An 18,036-nucleotide genomic window follows, 5' to 3' on the forward strand; every position below is an offset into this window, starting at 1 on the left:
GAAAGAAGAAAGCGGGAGAGGATAAGGGATAGTCGATCAGTTGTTCTCATGAGTATATAAAAAGAATATGAAGGCTTTTTATGCTATTTAAAGGTGCCAGTAACCTGTGAGGAAAATTCTGTTAATTTCATTATATTTGATACACTATATTCAGAATTAGGCTGTTCACAAAGTAACACAAATGTGCAGGACAGTCATTGTTGATGAAATAAAGCACAAAATAATGTTTGTTGCTGAAATCACCTTCAAGCTGCACTATGTTCCTTTGTGCTTATCCCCTTAACTTATTTGATTAAATAATATTCCTTTGCATTCACTGTCTCATTTTTTTTTTTGTGAACTGATTAAACTGGCTCTGTCTTATGTAGTTTAAGAGACTGTTCTGCAGCTTTCTGAGAAACTATCACACAAATTCAACTGGGAGAATAAGTTACCAGGTCTAAGATGAAGAGTCGCTATTATCGTTGTCCTGCTTCCATGAATACATAGGCACTTGTGTTCGTGCATGGCAGGAGTTTAACCAGGTCAACAGAGGTGGTTGTTTTTAAACAAACTACTTTGAAAAATGCAAGAAAATATATCTTAGGGTGTTGAGTTATCTCAGCTTTGACACAGCATTTCTTCCGTGGAAACCAGTATGAGAAGTTATATTTCTATATGTCTTTAGATCAATATCTAATGTGCAGTCATCAACTAAAATAATTTCCATATTGAATATTCTATGCTATGCAGCTGAATGAAGAGGTAGAGTGAGCAGAGTGGTTTTTTTCAACTTTGAGGAGAGGTCAATTTTCAAGTGTTTTTTGCATTATCAAAGTAATCTGGGATTGTGTTCAGCAGTTATTGCTACTAATGATGTTTATGTGACTAGAAGGAAATAACACTTTTTCTTATCATTTCAGTGCCTTGTATTTATTTTGTTACCATGGACAAATATAATTGCTTCTTCTGATTTACCTCCTCAAGTGTGATTTGGATCATGTATAATTCCTTTGCAGCCAAGGGGAAATGCCAAATATTTTCAGAGGACCTTACTTTTCTTTTTTTTTTTAAAGATTTATTTATTTTATTACAAAGTCAGATATACAGAGAGGAGGAGAGACAGACAGGAAGATCTTCCATCCGATGATTCACTCCCCAAGTGAGCCGCAACGGGCCGGTGCGCGCCGATCCGATGCCAGGAACCTGGATCCTCTTCCGGGTCTCCCACACGGGTGCAGGGTCCCAAAGCTTTGGGCCTTCCTCAACTGCTTTCCCAGGCCACAAGCAGAGCTGGATGGGAAGTGGAGCTGCCCGGATTAGAACCAGCACCCATATGGGATCCCGGGGCATTCAAGGCGAGGACTTTAGCTACTAGGCCAGGCTGCCGGGCCCGAGGACCTTACTTTTCCAAAAGCACATGATATAGGAGATGCCATTTTAAAAAAAAATCAGGGGCTGGCACTGTGGCATAGCAAATAAGGCTTGCAGTCCCGGCATCTCACATGAACACTGATTCAAGTCCCAGCTGCTCCACTTTTGATCCAGTTCCCTGTTAATGTGCCTGAGAACACAGTGGAGTATGGCCCAAGTACTTGGATCCCTGCACTGACCTGGAAGACCTGGAAAAAGCTGCTGGTTTCTGAGCAGCCCAATGCTTTCTTTCTCTTTCTTTTTCTGTCTATAGACTCTACAAATAAATAAATCTGAAAGTATATATATTTTTATATATTTAAAACATTTTAACTTGTAACTGACATACAATGATAATATGAAAGTAGATGTATTCTAGAATATTTAAGGCTTTTTTAGGATTTCATTTATTTTTACTGAAAAGTCAGATTTACAGAAAGGAGAAATGGACAGAAAGATCTTCCATCTGCTGATTTACTCACCAAGTGACCACAGTGACCAGAGCTGAGCTGATCTGAAGCCAGGAGCCAGGAGCTTCTTCAAGGTATCCTACACATGTGCAGGGTCCCAAGGCTTTGGGCTGCCCTCGACTCATTTCCCAGGCCACAAGCAGAGAGCTGGACGGGAAGTGAAGCAACTAGGTTAGGAACCAGTGCCCATATGGAATTCCAGTGCAAGCAAGATGAGGACTTTAGCCACTAGGCTACCACATCAGGCTCCTAAGGATATTTTTTAAGTTCATGTAAAATGAAATGAAAATTAAGTACATTTATGTCCAGAATAAAATTAACATTCATGTGCAACTTTTTCATAATAAATACTTTCCATGAACTTAATGAAATACTCATATTTGCATGTGTTGTTATTTCTTTTTTTAAAATGTATTATTTATTTGTTTACTTGTTTTTGAAAGGCGGATAAGAAGTGACAGAAGGGAGGTAGGCGATGTCTTCCACCTGCTGTTTCATTCTCCAAAACATCTGAGTTTCCTAGGTCAGCAGCAGGAACCCAAGTACTTGGGCCATCATGCACATTAGAAGTGCTGGAGTAGCCACGGCCCCAGCCAGGCACTCGGAACTGGGACCGGACATCCTGAGCAGCAGCTCAGCCCTGTGTCATGTAACGCCTTCCTGTTTCATTATTGGAAACAGAGCCTGTAATTCCAAAGCTTCTTTTCTAAAATTAAACTCTTCTTCTTGAGTCTGCTAGTACCTTCACTGAACTCATCCCAGTTTATCTCTTTATATTCTTGTTTGTGTACTGAATGTCCTTAGATGTTGAACACTGCATTACTCATCCTACTTAGCATTCACTTTGATTATAAAGAAATAACTGTTAACATTGAACTCTTTCTGTGTGCTGGATGCCATTTTAAGCTTGTTATTGTATTAATTTTTTGTATCTTCACAACAAACAAAATGGGCACCCTTATAATCTTCCTGTTTAAAAGAGGAAACAAACATAACAATTGCACGATCTGACCAAAGACACACAGCCTGTAACCGGCTTCACCAGTTTTGATCAATATTTGATACACAAATACAACAAAACATTAGGCTGTACTCCATAAATATAAATGTCTATCAAAAATGGAAGAAATACCTGCTTACCTCGTGGACCCCACGCTATCTCTGCAGGCCCTGAGTGAGTTTTTCTCCTCGCGATGGACTTTAAGAGAACCACATACTTCTTCCCAGCTTTCAGGACCATCGTGATTTTACATCTGTGTTTCTGTTGGTGTGGTTAATGTTTTTCCCTCCCCCCATGCCAGAATATTAATACAGCTCCTAGTTTTTGATGTAATATTAGCAGCTAATATCGATTAAGTCTTTACCCACATATGTATCATATTTTTAAGAAACAAAAGGACTGTGTGTGGTCTTGATTAGCTTACTACTACTTCGAAGGTGAGGAAGCTAAGGGAGAGAAAAAAAAATGAATGACTTGCCCGAGATTACACAGCTAATGATAGAGCCAGGATTTAAATTCAAAGATCAAACTCTACCTTGATGGTATAAATGAATGAAAGAATATAATCATATAGATCTAGACTGGAGGATCCGAATAGTAACTGGAAGTAGAAGACGTCTGACACTTCTGGAAGGGCACAAGGGAAAATATGGATACAACAGTCCGAGTGGAAGAAACAACGATGAGAAAGTATCATACCGTTATACACCTGCAGTGTAGTAGGTGCCCAATAAATACACAAGAAGGCATGACTAGCCTTATCGCCTCCAGCTTACAGGGTTTTGTACATGTGATGTTTTAGTTTAATGCTGTGTCTCTTTTGTTCTCTTTCAGTGCCACCGTGGGCCTTAATTGCCATAGCCATAGTTGCAGTTCTCTTAGTCTTGACCTGCTGCTTTTGTATCTGTAAGAAATGCTTGTTCAAAAAGAAAAACAAGAAGAAGGGAAAGGAAAAGGGAGGAAAGAATGCCATTAACATGAAAGATGTGAAAGACTTAGGGAAGACCATGAAAGATCAGGTAATGTACTCATTCCCTATTTCTTCTTAATTTGTTGAATTTTTTTTTCTTATTTTATGCCTGATAGAGATATTGACAACTTCTGGACATGTTTTTGTTGGAGAGATGCTTTGTAATCCTTTTGGTCCTCGCGCCAAAGTCCAGCTCAAGGCACCCAGCTTAGCAGGAAGCCTAGCATTTGATCACTTCTCTTCAGTCAGTTCTTATGGTATGCAGGGTTAGGAAAACAACATGTCTGTCTTCAGCAGCTCTCACTAACTTCTCCAAAGTTCATAGTCACTGTTTAATTCCTGACTTTTATATCTGTACATCAAACTAATGAAAGCATCCACCCAGTTCAGTAATTATTTCTCAGGAATAATGAGTTATACGGGGGATGAGAGATACACATTTGCACCAGTCCTAATGAAAGGATAGATCTGCAGGCAAAATTCTTATGCTCTCACTTAAGGACAATTAAAACTGTAATGTTAGCTACAAAAATTCATCCAGTAAATTCTCTCCCCAAATCTGAGGGAGTTGTTTGGAAATCCTTTACGTTACAGCATAATATTGAAATAAATTAATGGAAGAATTTAGTAGTAGGTAAAGTTTGCCATTAATGATAATAATTTCTAAATGCCTGTTTATTTCCTAGAATGATACCAACTATCTCTGAAACTTTAATTCATATGAAAATATAAATATAGAGGTTTTCGTAGGAACTAAACTATTATCAGTGGTTCCCATGGAACAAATCAAAGCCTTATTTGTTCGCCAAAAAAAGATACATACACAGGCAGTTATATGTGAATTCAAATTGTATGTGAATTAAGAACAATTCAATCAAGTGTCAGTAGACATTTTGAGTTTGAGGATACTTCAAAAACTTCATGAAAAATGCAGCAGGTGGGATGCCATGTGGATGACCACATTGCATAGCCAATTGTTTGCGGTTTAGTCCCAGCCTGGCTTCTGAGTTCGTCTTCTTGCTGACAATGCATACTTGACAACAGTGGATGATGGTTCAAGTACTTGGGTCCTTGCCACCCACGGGTGAGTCCCAGAATGACCCAGTGGATTTAGGGTCTCTCTCTTTCTTTCCCTCTTATTCTCTCCCCATTTCTCTCTCCTCCTCTCCTTTCCTCTTCTCCCTCCTTCACTCTCCCTTTCTCCCCTGATCTTCCTTCTCCTTTCCTTCCTCCCTTCTCCCTCCCTCTCTTCCCCTCCTGTCTTTCTGCTTCTCCTCTCCCTTTCCCTCTTCCTCCTTTTTCTCCTTCTCTCATCTTCTCTCATTCCTTCTCACTCCCTTTCTCCTTTCTCCCTCTTTTGTATGTGTGTATACGCACATGCATTGATCTTCCTTTTTAAAAAAATTATTTGAAAGAGCTGCATTGAGAGAGGGATTACAACTTTCCTCTTCTGGTTCACTTTGCAAATAGCACAATGGCTGGGGCTGAGCCAGAAACTCTATCTGGATCTCCCACGTAAGTGACAGAAGCTCAAGTACTTGAACCATATTCCATTGCATTTCTAGGTTTATTAGCAGGGATCCACATAGAAGTGGAGCAGCCTGGACTCAAACTTGTTCTCGTGCGGGATGCTGGTGTCACAAGTGGCAACTCAACCTGCTGAATCATATCGCCAACCTCTCTGCCTTTGGAGTAGAAAAGAGAAAATAAATTCATTTTTGTGCAAGTTTTTTGAAATTGATGAATAGTGATTTTTTTAAATACACTTTTTCCATGCACTTGTGGAGATGTCTCATATACATCAATTTCAAACATTTTGTACCAAAATAAACTTATCTTTTCATTCCATTTTCTTTAAACGCTTTGATGTACCTCATAATTGCAGTCTTGTAATGGACCACATCATCATGACTTGAAGCCCCTTCCCAGTCTGGGAAGTGTCTTCCTAAAGACACTGTGGTATCTATTGGCAACAATGGTACAAGGATTGTTTTGACTCCCTGCGTTTTGGAGGTAGGATCTACCATGAATGTCATACCTGTGTTTGTGCTCAGTGAGCTTTGGTCTGAGCTCAAGGAAACATGGTGTCAAAGGCCCTGACAGTTTCTACTCCAGCCTAAGATCCCATGTGAAAATGTTACCATGGATTCTACTATGGATTTTTCTCTTCATGTGATCCTTATATAGAAATTGAAATTGTAAGTCCTGTTTTGCTTTAGCTCAACATTTTCTATAGTAAGCAGGACTATATAATGAGTCCATTCAGTAAATCACTGAGAACAAAATGGAAACAAAGCTCCTCGATGGACACAGACTAGTTAGTACATACATTTTCAGTTCTAAACATAGAAGCAGTTCATTTGAAAATACAGTACTATCATTTTCATAATGACCCAGAAAAATCAAATGTAGTTTCCCTGTGCCCTAAAATGAACAATTAAAATCACATAGCTATACCATTTCTTGCTAGGACAAGAAATCTATATTTTTACTTCTGTAATTTGTTCTGTATGATGTAAAATTGTAACCTATAGCACAGCAATGTTATTTATTGCCCCTGTTAAGACCTGAATAAATGACCAAGATCTCAAGTTGAATAGAAAATTGATGGGAGTTCATTTTTTCATTAATCATCTATTGCTTTGGATGTAGAGAGGTAGAGAAAATTACTCAGGTTAGACTGTACTGAGGAATGAGTGTTTATTAACAGTAATACACTGATTTTGCAAAGAACTTAGAATTTTTACCAGTCTACGAAAGTAGTCTTCAGTAGTTTTGAGTAAGTCAGTGACTCTGTGTACTTTAACCTAGGTCTTATTTTTAAATTATGAACAACTAAATAAAAATGTTCAGGCTGGAACACAATTTGGACAAGTGAAAATAGAACCTAGTGGTAAACATTTATATAACTACTTTTCCAGGCACAGAGAAGTAAGTAATAATAGGTATCCTTTTATGAAGAAAAAGGCTAAAGAAGCAAAATAGAATCTGTAGATTTTAAGAGGATTATTAACAGGTCACCCAAAGTCAAAGCAACATAAATGCAAACTAAAATTGATGCATAACTTAGTGGTCAAAACAGTGTGAGCAGAATATGGAATTAAAGACAAAAAAGTGGTTTATGCCTCTCATCAAAACAGCACAGATGTGAAAGGCATTTTAGACATGCTTTCTTAACGTATGGTCTAAAGCCATCAGTAAGTTTTGGCCATATTAAGGTCACAGAAATTCAACTGTATGGCTACATGCCTTTCTAGAAAGGTTTTATACCCTAAAAAGCTTTTAAAATAATCTTCATTGACTATGAAAAGCAAAGATAGTCTATTTTATTTTTTTGAAATCAATATGTGAAGAGTTCTTTTCTATGCCCTAGAGCTTGATAACACTAAAATGGAGAGGGCAGCACTAATCATGAAGTCATTTCTCCATGGGTTTCACCAATGTGTGTGGATGTTTTAATTTTTGCCTCTTCCTTCTATGTCCTCCTTATCTGTGTTGTGTCTCATGACTGTTCGGGACTGTCCCTTGCGGTAGGTTTCCTCTGCTACCTAGACTTCCCTAGTCAACGCACAGATCCATTTAGTGGCCTGGCAACAGGGGCTCCACAGCTGAGGGCTTACCATTCTGACACACACCAAGAGGCTGAACTAAATTGATTTATTTAAGATACAGTATTCTCCACTTTAAATGTTGCTACCATCAGTTAAGTATAGTGGTATTAGAAAGCTCGAGTTCTAAACCAATGGACCCAGAAGGGAAATCTAATCCCTTGTGTTAAGTTTTTAGTGGGCCTCATAAAATTGAATCTGAACAATGTAACTTCCAGTGAACAAATACTCCTTCTACCAGCTGTGAATGTCAAAGCAAACCACAGGACTTTAAGGTCTGATGTTTGTAGCACAGATTTTTCTTTTGCAACGTACCAACCCCCAGACCTGATGGATATACAAGATTTCTCTACCCAATTTTGTTCCATGGGGGGAAAAATATTACTCTTGAGTTATTATAATAGCTCCTGATTTAATAGGTCTGCATTTAATGTGGATAGTACAGAAAATGTCTTGCTTAAACTCAGCCTTTGGGACAGGAATAGACTTAATCACTTCAGTGATGAACAGTGGCAGTGAGAAATGATCAAAAATGTAGCCTTATTTCATGCAGAATAATTGCAGAGACGGTCCTGCACCTTCTATTAGGGCAAAAACCACTCAGGGAGAAGGAGGTTTAATATCTCAGCTATTCCAAATTGCACGGGGCTGAAACATGATATATAAATTGTCACTTCTGAATGAGACCTTTGAAAAGGTACTTTAAGCCATAATCTTTTTTATTGTGATGATAGAGTCACATGCAAATTTTTCAGGTGGAAGTACACATTATATGGTTTGCTATTATTTCAAATAATTATATCTTACAGGGTGGTAAATTACCTAAGCTGCAGTTTTCTAAGCACATCCTTTATGAATATAAATGAAAAACCTATATATGGCTAAGATTTGGCAAAGGGGTTTAACTGCCTAATGTCCACTCATTAGACTCGATATACTTTTCTTGTTTCTATGCTGGCTCATACTGCCTTTAGTGATGTACACACCTATAACAAGTTAATGTGTAACTCGCTGTATGTGCCTGAGAAATCCAAGGGGCACAAATGTGGATGTATCTAACCATTGTTTAGCTCTGTGTTTAAGGTCTTCTCAGCTAAATGAGTTCTGTTCATCTATGATGTATCCAACTCTCAATATTTTAGGATTGGCTTGGGAGCTGCTGGAGTGGAGCCAAACTGAAAAAAATCCTGTGACTTTAGGAATAGCAGGTGCCATGGTGAAGTCCTGCTGAGGAGTCCCAGGGTCAGAGAGGTAGCAAACAATTTGTCTTCTGAGAATGATAAGCAGCAAAAAGACCACAAGTCCACGGATGGAAAGTGATAGAATATTAGTGTGAGGATTGTGCCAGCTATCCAAATCCTCGTTGTACTTGCATTTCAGTTCTGTAAGAATGTTGAGATTTGACTTGAGAGCTAACAAGTCAAACTCCTTCACTTTGCCTGATACACAAATGTATTGCATTCTATCACTTGTTCATCCTTTCTTGATTTCCATAAGATTCTACAGTAACGTAGACACACAGAAAACAATGAAAATTCCATAGCAAAGCACTATGAAACAATAGCTGCTGCTTGTAGCAATCACCACAAAAAGATGGAGATCATTCAACCATAAAGAACCTCCACAAATCAACAGAGAAAAGGGAAGCAACACAATAGAAAAAATAGCAAATGACACACACAGCCTCCGAAAGAAAAAAAACTAATAATTGGTAAACTAATAATTGGTAGCTTGGAAACCCCACTAGTAGTTGTGGAAATGCAACACTCCATGATTTTTAAAGTGATCATTCTCAACTGGAATGAAGATTTCTAATTAACCGTTCTGTTTATTTAAAGCAGTAAGAACACACGTGTAAAAAAATTTTCAAATAATTGAGATTTTAGCAAACCTTTTGTATTAAAGGGAAATATATGTTGATGTGTTAAAGGAGGAGCATTTGAATGTGTTTTACGACATGATGAGCTTTCTAGTATTTCCATTTATACTACACTTAACTCTTGGCTTATGAAGAATATTCTATTGATCAAAGTTTTGAGAGGTCAATACTGTGATTTATGTTCAATAATGCCAAATGAGTTTCTAATGCCAAATTTCTTGACAAAATTGCAAACATAACTCATCGTTTGATATCAAATAGACTGTTCAATCAATTTAATTCAGCCTAGCTTTTTGTGGAGCTGTGATGAAAATGAAATGGTAAATTTCAACTGGAAGCGGGGTAAATTTTCTCTAAACATGCATTTGCTAGTAGCATGTTCTTTCCTTTTTTTCCTTAACTATTTGAAATGTATTTGTGAACCATGGGAAAGTAAAATTTCTGAAGCTAGCTCACTCAGTTATAGACAATAAGACAGCAAAAATTCATGCATTTCATATAAATGATTCCACTGCATGTAGTAATGACGTTTTACGTGATGCTGAGTATCTCTGTAAACTACAAGAATGTGAAACCCAGCCTGGTCTTCAGCATGTTTATCACACATACTTCCAAAAGAAGCGGTGTTAGCAGAGCCAAATATAATACCAGGCTGACATTTTTGCGACAATTTTATATTTTGTGCTTGCAAGATACTGAGGGGCTTCCTCCATTGCTTCCATGTTGCTTGCTGAGGGGGGGAGGAAGAAAATTCTGTGCACAAATGGAATTTTAAAAATACGTTAGCCACAGATGTGAATGTATGTCAGACAGAGTCCCAGCATCTTGGTGCTTGCTTCTTACAGCTTGGAAGTATAACGAAAGGCCCAGTTTAGTTTGGATTGTGAAGAAAATTCAGTGCAACTCACATGCAATGCCTTTCTTACTCACAGGCCCTGAAGGATGATGATGCTGAAACTGGATTGACCGATGGGGAAGAAAAAGAAGAACCTAAAGAGGAGGAGAAACTGGGAAAGCTTCAGTATTCACTGGACTATGATTTCCAGAACAACCAGGTGTGAGGGGGAACTTTCTTGTAATTCCATTACACTGTCTGAAACTACTAAGTAGAAACTGAAGCAAGATACTTCTTAAAATATTTCATGGACTGCAAGAGGGAAATGCAATTATCAAAGCTATTGATGAAATACTTTCTAAGTACAGGCAGTCCCCTACTTGCTCATTTAACTTCTGGTAATTAGAATTCACAGTATTCCACTGATCACATCAACTTATGGCACTTGTGGCAGGCAGGCAGAATACAAATTAACTTGAAACCAGCAGGCTGCATTCAGAGCTCCAGGCAGTCTTGCCCCAGTGGGTCCCTCAACCTGAGCTGAATAGCCAGTCACTCTGAGCCTTTATGGATTTAAATCCAAACAGCACCAAAGCTAAAGATTTTTGAGTTGGGTCATCATTTGTGTCAAGGTTTTAAGATCATTTAACAGCTTGATAAGCATCAAAGATGGTCTACAAATTTTAAAGGCAAGAGGTCCTTAGATAATATCATGATACTAGATAAAACTACAAATGCTAATTAATGCAATTCTACAGAAGTAGAAAGACCAGCAGTTTGATTTCTGGTGTCTCTATAGGAAAAATAAAAATTAGGCATTCGTATTTCAACATCTCAAAAAATGGTGATGTGTGAGACAAGTAAATGATATTAGCTTTCTTTTATTGATTGCCTATTAGCTAAGATAATGGTGAAAAAAAAAACTCACTACATCCAAAGATGTAGGAACCACTATTCTAAGATATCCTTTTGCCTTTTGAATTATTAAGGAAATATGAAAGATATGTAAGACTCAGTGAAACTGTCTGAACACAGATTAAGAGTGTTTTGGACATGAAAAGTAAAAAGGTATATACCCTGTAATATAAAAATTACTTTTATTATAGTCCAGGTAAGTTATCCCATAATTCCATATTTCGTATTGTTTCCTAGAAATAGGTTTATAAGTATGACTTCATAGAAGTTTATAGATACGATCTATAGTTAATTAAAATAGCATTTGAGGTTATTTCTATCACTTCTACCAAGTTTTGAGCATTGGGGCCTGGTTAGGAGAAAGATGTGCCATTCACATGTTCTGGGAAGGGCTAAGATCAGTGTATATATGATATATTTTCCAGCAGTTTATATTTACATTTAATTTTTTCCAGTTTATTCTCAGATTTTTTATAGACGTCTAGGGGGTATAGTCAAAATTTTGAAATTTCTAAGATCACTTTAACTACATAATTCTGTAAAGTAGCAAATTGAAGACTATGATTTCATTGAATTTTGGGAGGAAAAATCATGCTGGAGTAAATCCAGCACACAAATGTATTTATTGATCCTTCTCTGGCAAACATAGAAACTAGAAAGGCATTTTGTTGTAAGAATTTACAAGATCTCACCTGATGATTTTTTTTAAAATACTGAGCATTGAGCTTTACAAAATGCTGTCATAGCTAATTTGTCTTATAAAATGATTCCTAGGAGACAAAGAAGATAAATTCTAAGGAACTACTTTGTCAACAAAACAGTAGCCAAATATTCCTGTAGGTTTAGCAAAGGTAAAACATCACCCTAAAACACTCAATTGCTGGACTTCATAGCTATAAATATGAAATTTTTTGTTAGTACAAAGTAGAGATGGATGTAGCTCTACCCTTCATTAACAAATCACCCCAAAAACTCTAACATAAATGATTGAGTTGTAAATAGTTATAGCAATCTCACTAGTGTATACCTGCTCAGACGGCAAAGTGATAGTTAAAATTGAGAACACGGAAATAGAATTGTGCTGTTCACGTTGCCACATAAAGGCAATAGCAAATATGACTTCAGCAAAGCAAGGGACAGACCATTTGCTTTGCTAATCATGTCTTTATAATCTGATGCCTCTTTTAGCTATCCTTGGACCATCTGCCATGCTTTGTATAGCCACAATCCAGCATTCATTGCTATTCTATGAGACCACAAAAAAGATATTAAAATTTTAAGCACCAAACAATATAACCACTCAAGCTATTGATCCAGCTTAAAAATAGAGCCAGCTCATCAAAATGCACTTAAGAATTTGATAGATCAGTTTTATAGAAAATAGGCATGTCTTTAAGGAGATGCATAGTTTTAGTATGGTGGGATGACTGTGTGCGTCTGAGGAGACTATAGAGTACCTAAAATAACACGGTGTTTACTTTTGTTTTCTGTGTGGATCTAAACCAGACAGTGGACATAAAATCTGTGATGACATACTTAGAATCAAAATTTACTCACACTGTTTATTTTGGCATTTTTAATATATTCTTAAAAATATTCTAAGGTGGCTTGGAACTGTAATGCTGGGAAAACAGGAGGAAAAAAATGCAGAAACTGCTGCATGGGGGGAAAAAATCCAAAAAATGCTTACATACTGCTAAAAGAAAGAAAAATCTCCTTTTCCTCTATATGAACCTAGAATTATATTTCTTTGGTTCTGTGTTCCATTACTTAAGCAAACAGTTAAAGAGTAATCATTTCATAGCAAGTTCAAATAAAAACAGAGCAATATACAAGATCAAATACGATTGAAACTTGAAGGTCATATATTGTATTCTGAAAGTGCTACTCTGTTTCTACTGAATGTCTGCCAGCTGATATAAGGCTTGGGGAAGCATGAAAAAAAAATCTACTTTACAATTATCGACTTGTGATTGTTTAACAATTTCTTTCCACTTACAAATCACACCCTGGAAAGCGAAACAATGCACAAGAGCTTTTAGCAACTGGAAACTTAGTTGATTGAAACCCTTTTGGAACTGTGAATTCCATAGCTAGCTCTAATCAGCAACCTTTTAAAAAGCCTCTTTTGTGCTAAACAGGCTTCCTAGAGCCTGCATCTGTCATAATTGAGTTTCTGAAGTCTATCTAGCCCTCTTCATTTGCCTTCTCTGTACAGATTCAGAAGAGAATAAAAGTTTATTAAAAGACAAGATGAATAGGGAGAAATCACAATATTAAGCCCTGGGAGCAAATCAATTTTTTTCTAAAACGTGCGCCGACATTTGAGTTCTCTGTGTTCTGTCCTTCATTCCAGCTGCTGGTAGGGATCATCCAGGCTGCCGAACTGCCTGCCCTGGACATGGGTGGCACATCTGACCCTTACGTGAAGGTCTTTCTACTGCCCGATAAAAAGAAGAAGTTTGAGACCAAGGTCCACCGAAAGACTCTTAACCCTGTCTTCAATGAACAATTTACTTTTAAGGTAAACATTTTAAAATTACTCATAATTTTCTTTTTTGCATTAGAAGAAAAGGCTGATCCCATCTTGACAAATATGGACGCAAGCACCGTGAACACTTAAAGAATCAGCCAATCCTGTTCAGAATAGTTTAAATTTATAATTAGTTTAATGATGATTCTGTGTCAAAGTGCATGTCAGCTCTGGTATTGCAGAATGGAGTATTGACTGAGCTGTCAATGTCACATCTGAAAAGTAAGGTCTGTTTGCAAATGTTCCAGTAGGCTTAACCCCTTCCTCCTCAATAGTAATCCCCCCAAAAATGCAGCCATTATTTTCATGAGTGTGAAATTTCCTCAAAATAGGTCATTTTGTATCACTCACAAAAAAATAAGCTATGTTCCAGTACTTAAATTGTAACAATTTCTGTGTGTGTGCAGTGCCAAGATTATAAAACCATGCTAAAACCACTCTAAAAACCATTCTTCCTAGCATCAATAGAAAAGAACATGAGCATTTTGTTTTTCTACATTTCTAGCATAATTGTTCTACTTTGGGCTCTTCTGTGATATTTATCATCTTGAAACACTCCATTTGCAGATACTGACCAGGAAGAACCCTGGCTCTGTCTTGATCAGGAACACATGCTCTGTAGGCCTCAAAATCTTTGTAGCTCTTGGCTTAAAGTCCTTCTTAAAAATAATTCTTTGATGCATTCATGAACTATTTAGGACGATGCATTTCTCAAAAATTACATGTCTGAGAATATATCATATGCTCGAATCAAAATCACCCCTTCCAGGCAGGTTTTTTGACCCAGAGTATTTAGGCAATTCTTTGGGATGTCCTCATCCAATAGGAGAGTATGGATTCCAGTCCCAGCCACTCCACTTCGGATAGAGCTTCCTACTGCAGCATCCTGGCTCAAGTGACTTTCGTATGGGAGAGCTGGATAGAGTCCCAGGCTCTTGGCTACAGGCCAGCCTGGCCTTATTAAGGAATGACCCATTTGATATAAGGTTGCTCTCTCACTCTCCATCTCCTACTTTTCAAGTGGATGAAAATAAATAACATTTAAAAAATACCCCAGAGCTTAGCAGGAGCATTTTTCTCATGCTGACAAACCTTCTACTTTGAAACAAATTGATGAAACTGACGATACGAGTCATGTTCCCAAACCTTGTTTTCACTTTTGTAAAGTGGCTCTGTCCTCACGTAAAGTTTTTTTGGTTTTCAAGATAAAAGTCACTAATGTATCTAACTTCCTGACATCACAAAGCTAATTTACAGTATCAGTCAAAACTCACCCAGCTTATGAAGAGCCAACAACTGAGATAATGGAAAGAAAAAAAGTTTCAAATGTAGCAGGTGGTCACAGTCGTTGAATTTTAGTTTCAATTTAGGTCAGAAATGTCTGACCAGAGTTTAATAAGTTGCTTACAAAGTTATTAAAAATAAAGTTATAGAGACTCTTGTTTAAACCATGCACTGCCAATTTAATTAGTAGTGCTATGACTAAGAAAACAATAACTGAAATTGTAAAATTGTCTGATCGCCCTTATGTCCCATTCTGGTTTGGAAATGTTGACCAGATATAAATAAACCCCACATAAAACATATTCTGATAGTTAAGAAATTGGTCAGTTTTTCAGAGAACTAAAGTTTTCCGGTAAACATTGTGGATTATGCAAGTTTCCAAGAGACAATGTAAGAACTAAAATTCAAGATAGTTTAAAGAGGCTTGGCCTAAGAATTTAAATCTCCTTCACATGAACTCAACATGTCCCAAATTAATCTTCTTTTCCCAAAAGAAAATTCCCCCAAAGAAATGAATAATCATTTAATACTAAGCAGCTCCTAGATGTCCACTCTGGACACAGGCACTCATTTGTCTTCACAATGCTCCCATCTTCATCTGATAAGTGAGGAAGCTGTTATCTAACCATCTGTTTTATTCACTGGGAAACTCAAGGCCAAGTTTTAACATTTGCTGTTTCTGTTCAATAATCGAGAGAGACTTGAGAAATATGACGAAACCTTCAAGAATTTTATCTATCCCTATTCTAGCATTTTGTATTTCTTCCTTTGAGATTCAACTCTTCAAAAATTTTCACTTCCAAATCCTCCTAAAATGGAAGAAGTATTATGCCTAGTATTTAATTATGGTATTCTATGTAAAAATCAGAATCTAAGCAAATAACAATAACAGAAAATAAAAACCTTAAAAGAACTATTTCTTGTACACTCATAACCAAACAGTCCTTATTAGTCAGTAGAGAAGTATTTGCCAAAGCAGACAACAAGCACTTACCCTGGTAAAACAGGAAGTATGTGAAAATTGATCAAGCCACTGACACTGGTCTACACAACTTCTTAATTAAACTTTGTTACCTACTTGGATTGCACAACTGTCCTAATAAACTCCCAATGCAAAGCATCTGTCCAGATACATTTGAACAGCTGGAAGATCCTTCCACACTTGGCCCTTTGCCATGGTTCATCGTAAAGAGTGGCATACCTAAAACTTATTTCAAGCTTCTGTTATGATGCATCTCAGATACTCAAAACATCAATTTTCTCATCCATTCCTGCCGATCAGTAAATTATTTGGGGGGAGTAGATGAAGCATCTGATGAATTTCATTTAACTTCAGACAGCCATCTAGGCTACTTCTTAATAAATCGCTGCTCCATTAGACCGTGGCATTCAAATTGCCTCAAAGAGTTAATGGAACTTTTGAAACAAGCTAACTCCCCTGAGAGTTACAGTCTCACCATAAAACTGATGAGTACAAGTATTCAGGAAGTAAAAAATGTACACAGTCCAGTGCAACCTGTTTATTTATTCTTTCATGAATTGTGAAGTGTTTATAGCATAACTAATAGAACTCATTATTAATAATACTGAGAGCTTCTAAAATTTGAGGGGCAAAGTGATAAATCACTATGGCAGGTTCCCATTTTCTCCTGAATAATGGGCATTTTAAGCAGAAATCCAAAGAATCTATGGGGAGGCAGGGAAAAGACATGAAATTATCTTCATTTTGTATATCCAGCATAAAAACTATTAAATAATGGGTTTTAAACATTTTTGTGACTGGACATTATATCTTCAACTCTTTATTTAGGTGCCCTACTCGGAGCTGGGTGGCAAGACTCTGGTGATGGCTGTCTATGATTTTGATCGTTTCTCCAAGCATGACATCATCGGAGAATTTAAAGTCCCCATGAATACTGTGGATTTTGGGCATGTGACTGAGGAATGGCGCGACCTGCAAAGTGCTGAAAAGGAAGAGGTAAGAAAATGATTAGCATTTCTAATACAACAAGCTGTACTCGCCAGTTGCTGCACATAGAATAACCTGTTGTGGGATGCTCCTTACAAAGGGCCTCTAGCTATTGACAGCTGGCAAAACAAGGTCAGGGGGACTGCATGACCTCCTTAGAAACTTTACAACTCTTAAGGGTGTTATTTGAAAGCAAAGAGGGATGATTCATGCTCAGGGTCTATAAACATCTCTGGATGGAGACACACACTCCCCCAAGCTGTTTCTAAAAGCTTCCCAAATGCCACACACATACACATTAATTGTGTAAAGGACAGTAAAGAGACTGTTACTCATCCTATAATTCAATAATGTAGTATTTTCTACATAGGTTACATAGCTATTATGTAGAAATAAAATGGCACTTTTTCCATGATTATTATCCAGTGTATTGCAGGCAGTTCATTGTTTCTACAGAAGATAACAGAAAATGATGAGTGAAGCATCAAATAGAATTCACAAAGGCAGATATTAAATCCATTTTTTAAATGAGTCACATTTTTACAGTATTCTTCATTGTTTTGCTTCGGTTTTAATAGTTTAGCCCAGCCTTTCTCTGTGATTTAAAAAGGGAAGTTCAATATCCTTAGTGCATTTAAGCTACATAATAATCAATTCTATTTGATTATGCTATGCCTGCCTGGCACTGGCATTTTTCTGTGTGAGCGTCTCAGCAGGCCAATACCAGAAAAGCAAACAAGTCTGAGCTGTTTGAATTCGTAAAGCAACTCTTTTTTTTTTTTTCCAGCCACTGGTTGAGTCCCAACATGTAGCTCTAATTACCCAAGGGACTGCAAACAGCCTCATTTATTCATGATCCCTGGGATTCTGAAAGATATGGTCACTTCAGGCCACTAGGGAGATGGAGAATGACCCAAGGCTTCAGAGAAACTCAACCAAGACCATTTTCTATAAATCTTTTCAGGCTGAGGTGTTCTGTGACCAGTCTGAAGTTGCTAACTTTATGCTCTCACTATAATGAATAAGCACTTAGAAAAGATTTGTTGATCTGCTATACTGAAAGTGGATTTGTGCTCTATAATTGCTTGGTGACTATTTGAAAACCTATTTGAGGAACCTCTGTTTTCTATGCTGAAGGATATGGAAATATATAGATATGTGTGTATATACTTATTCTATAT

At 37.2% G+C, this 18,036-nt stretch overlaps 1 protein-coding gene across 1 annotated transcript in view; it reads left to right on the top strand.

The window, feature by feature from the left end:
• Positions 1–18,036, top strand: part of SYT1 (synaptotagmin 1) — a 513,985-nt gene that overhangs the window by 356,249 nt on the left and 139,700 nt on the right. Inside the window, exons 5-8 of the mRNA XM_058673480.1 lie at positions 3,697–3,881; positions 10,252–10,374; positions 13,426–13,593; positions 16,697–16,864. Coding sequence (XP_058529463.1) covers positions 3,697–3,881; positions 10,252–10,374; positions 13,426–13,593; positions 16,697–16,864 — 644 coding nt within the window. The remainder of the gene's footprint in view (positions 1–3,696; positions 3,882–10,251; positions 10,375–13,425; positions 13,594–16,696; positions 16,865–18,036) is intronic.

This window comes from Ochotona princeps, chromosome 15 (genome assembly GCF_030435755.1).
Source record: "Ochotona princeps isolate mOchPri1 chromosome 15, mOchPri1.hap1, whole genome shotgun sequence".
Classification (NCBI taxonomy): Eukaryota; Metazoa; Chordata; class Mammalia; order Lagomorpha; family Ochotonidae; genus Ochotona; species Ochotona princeps.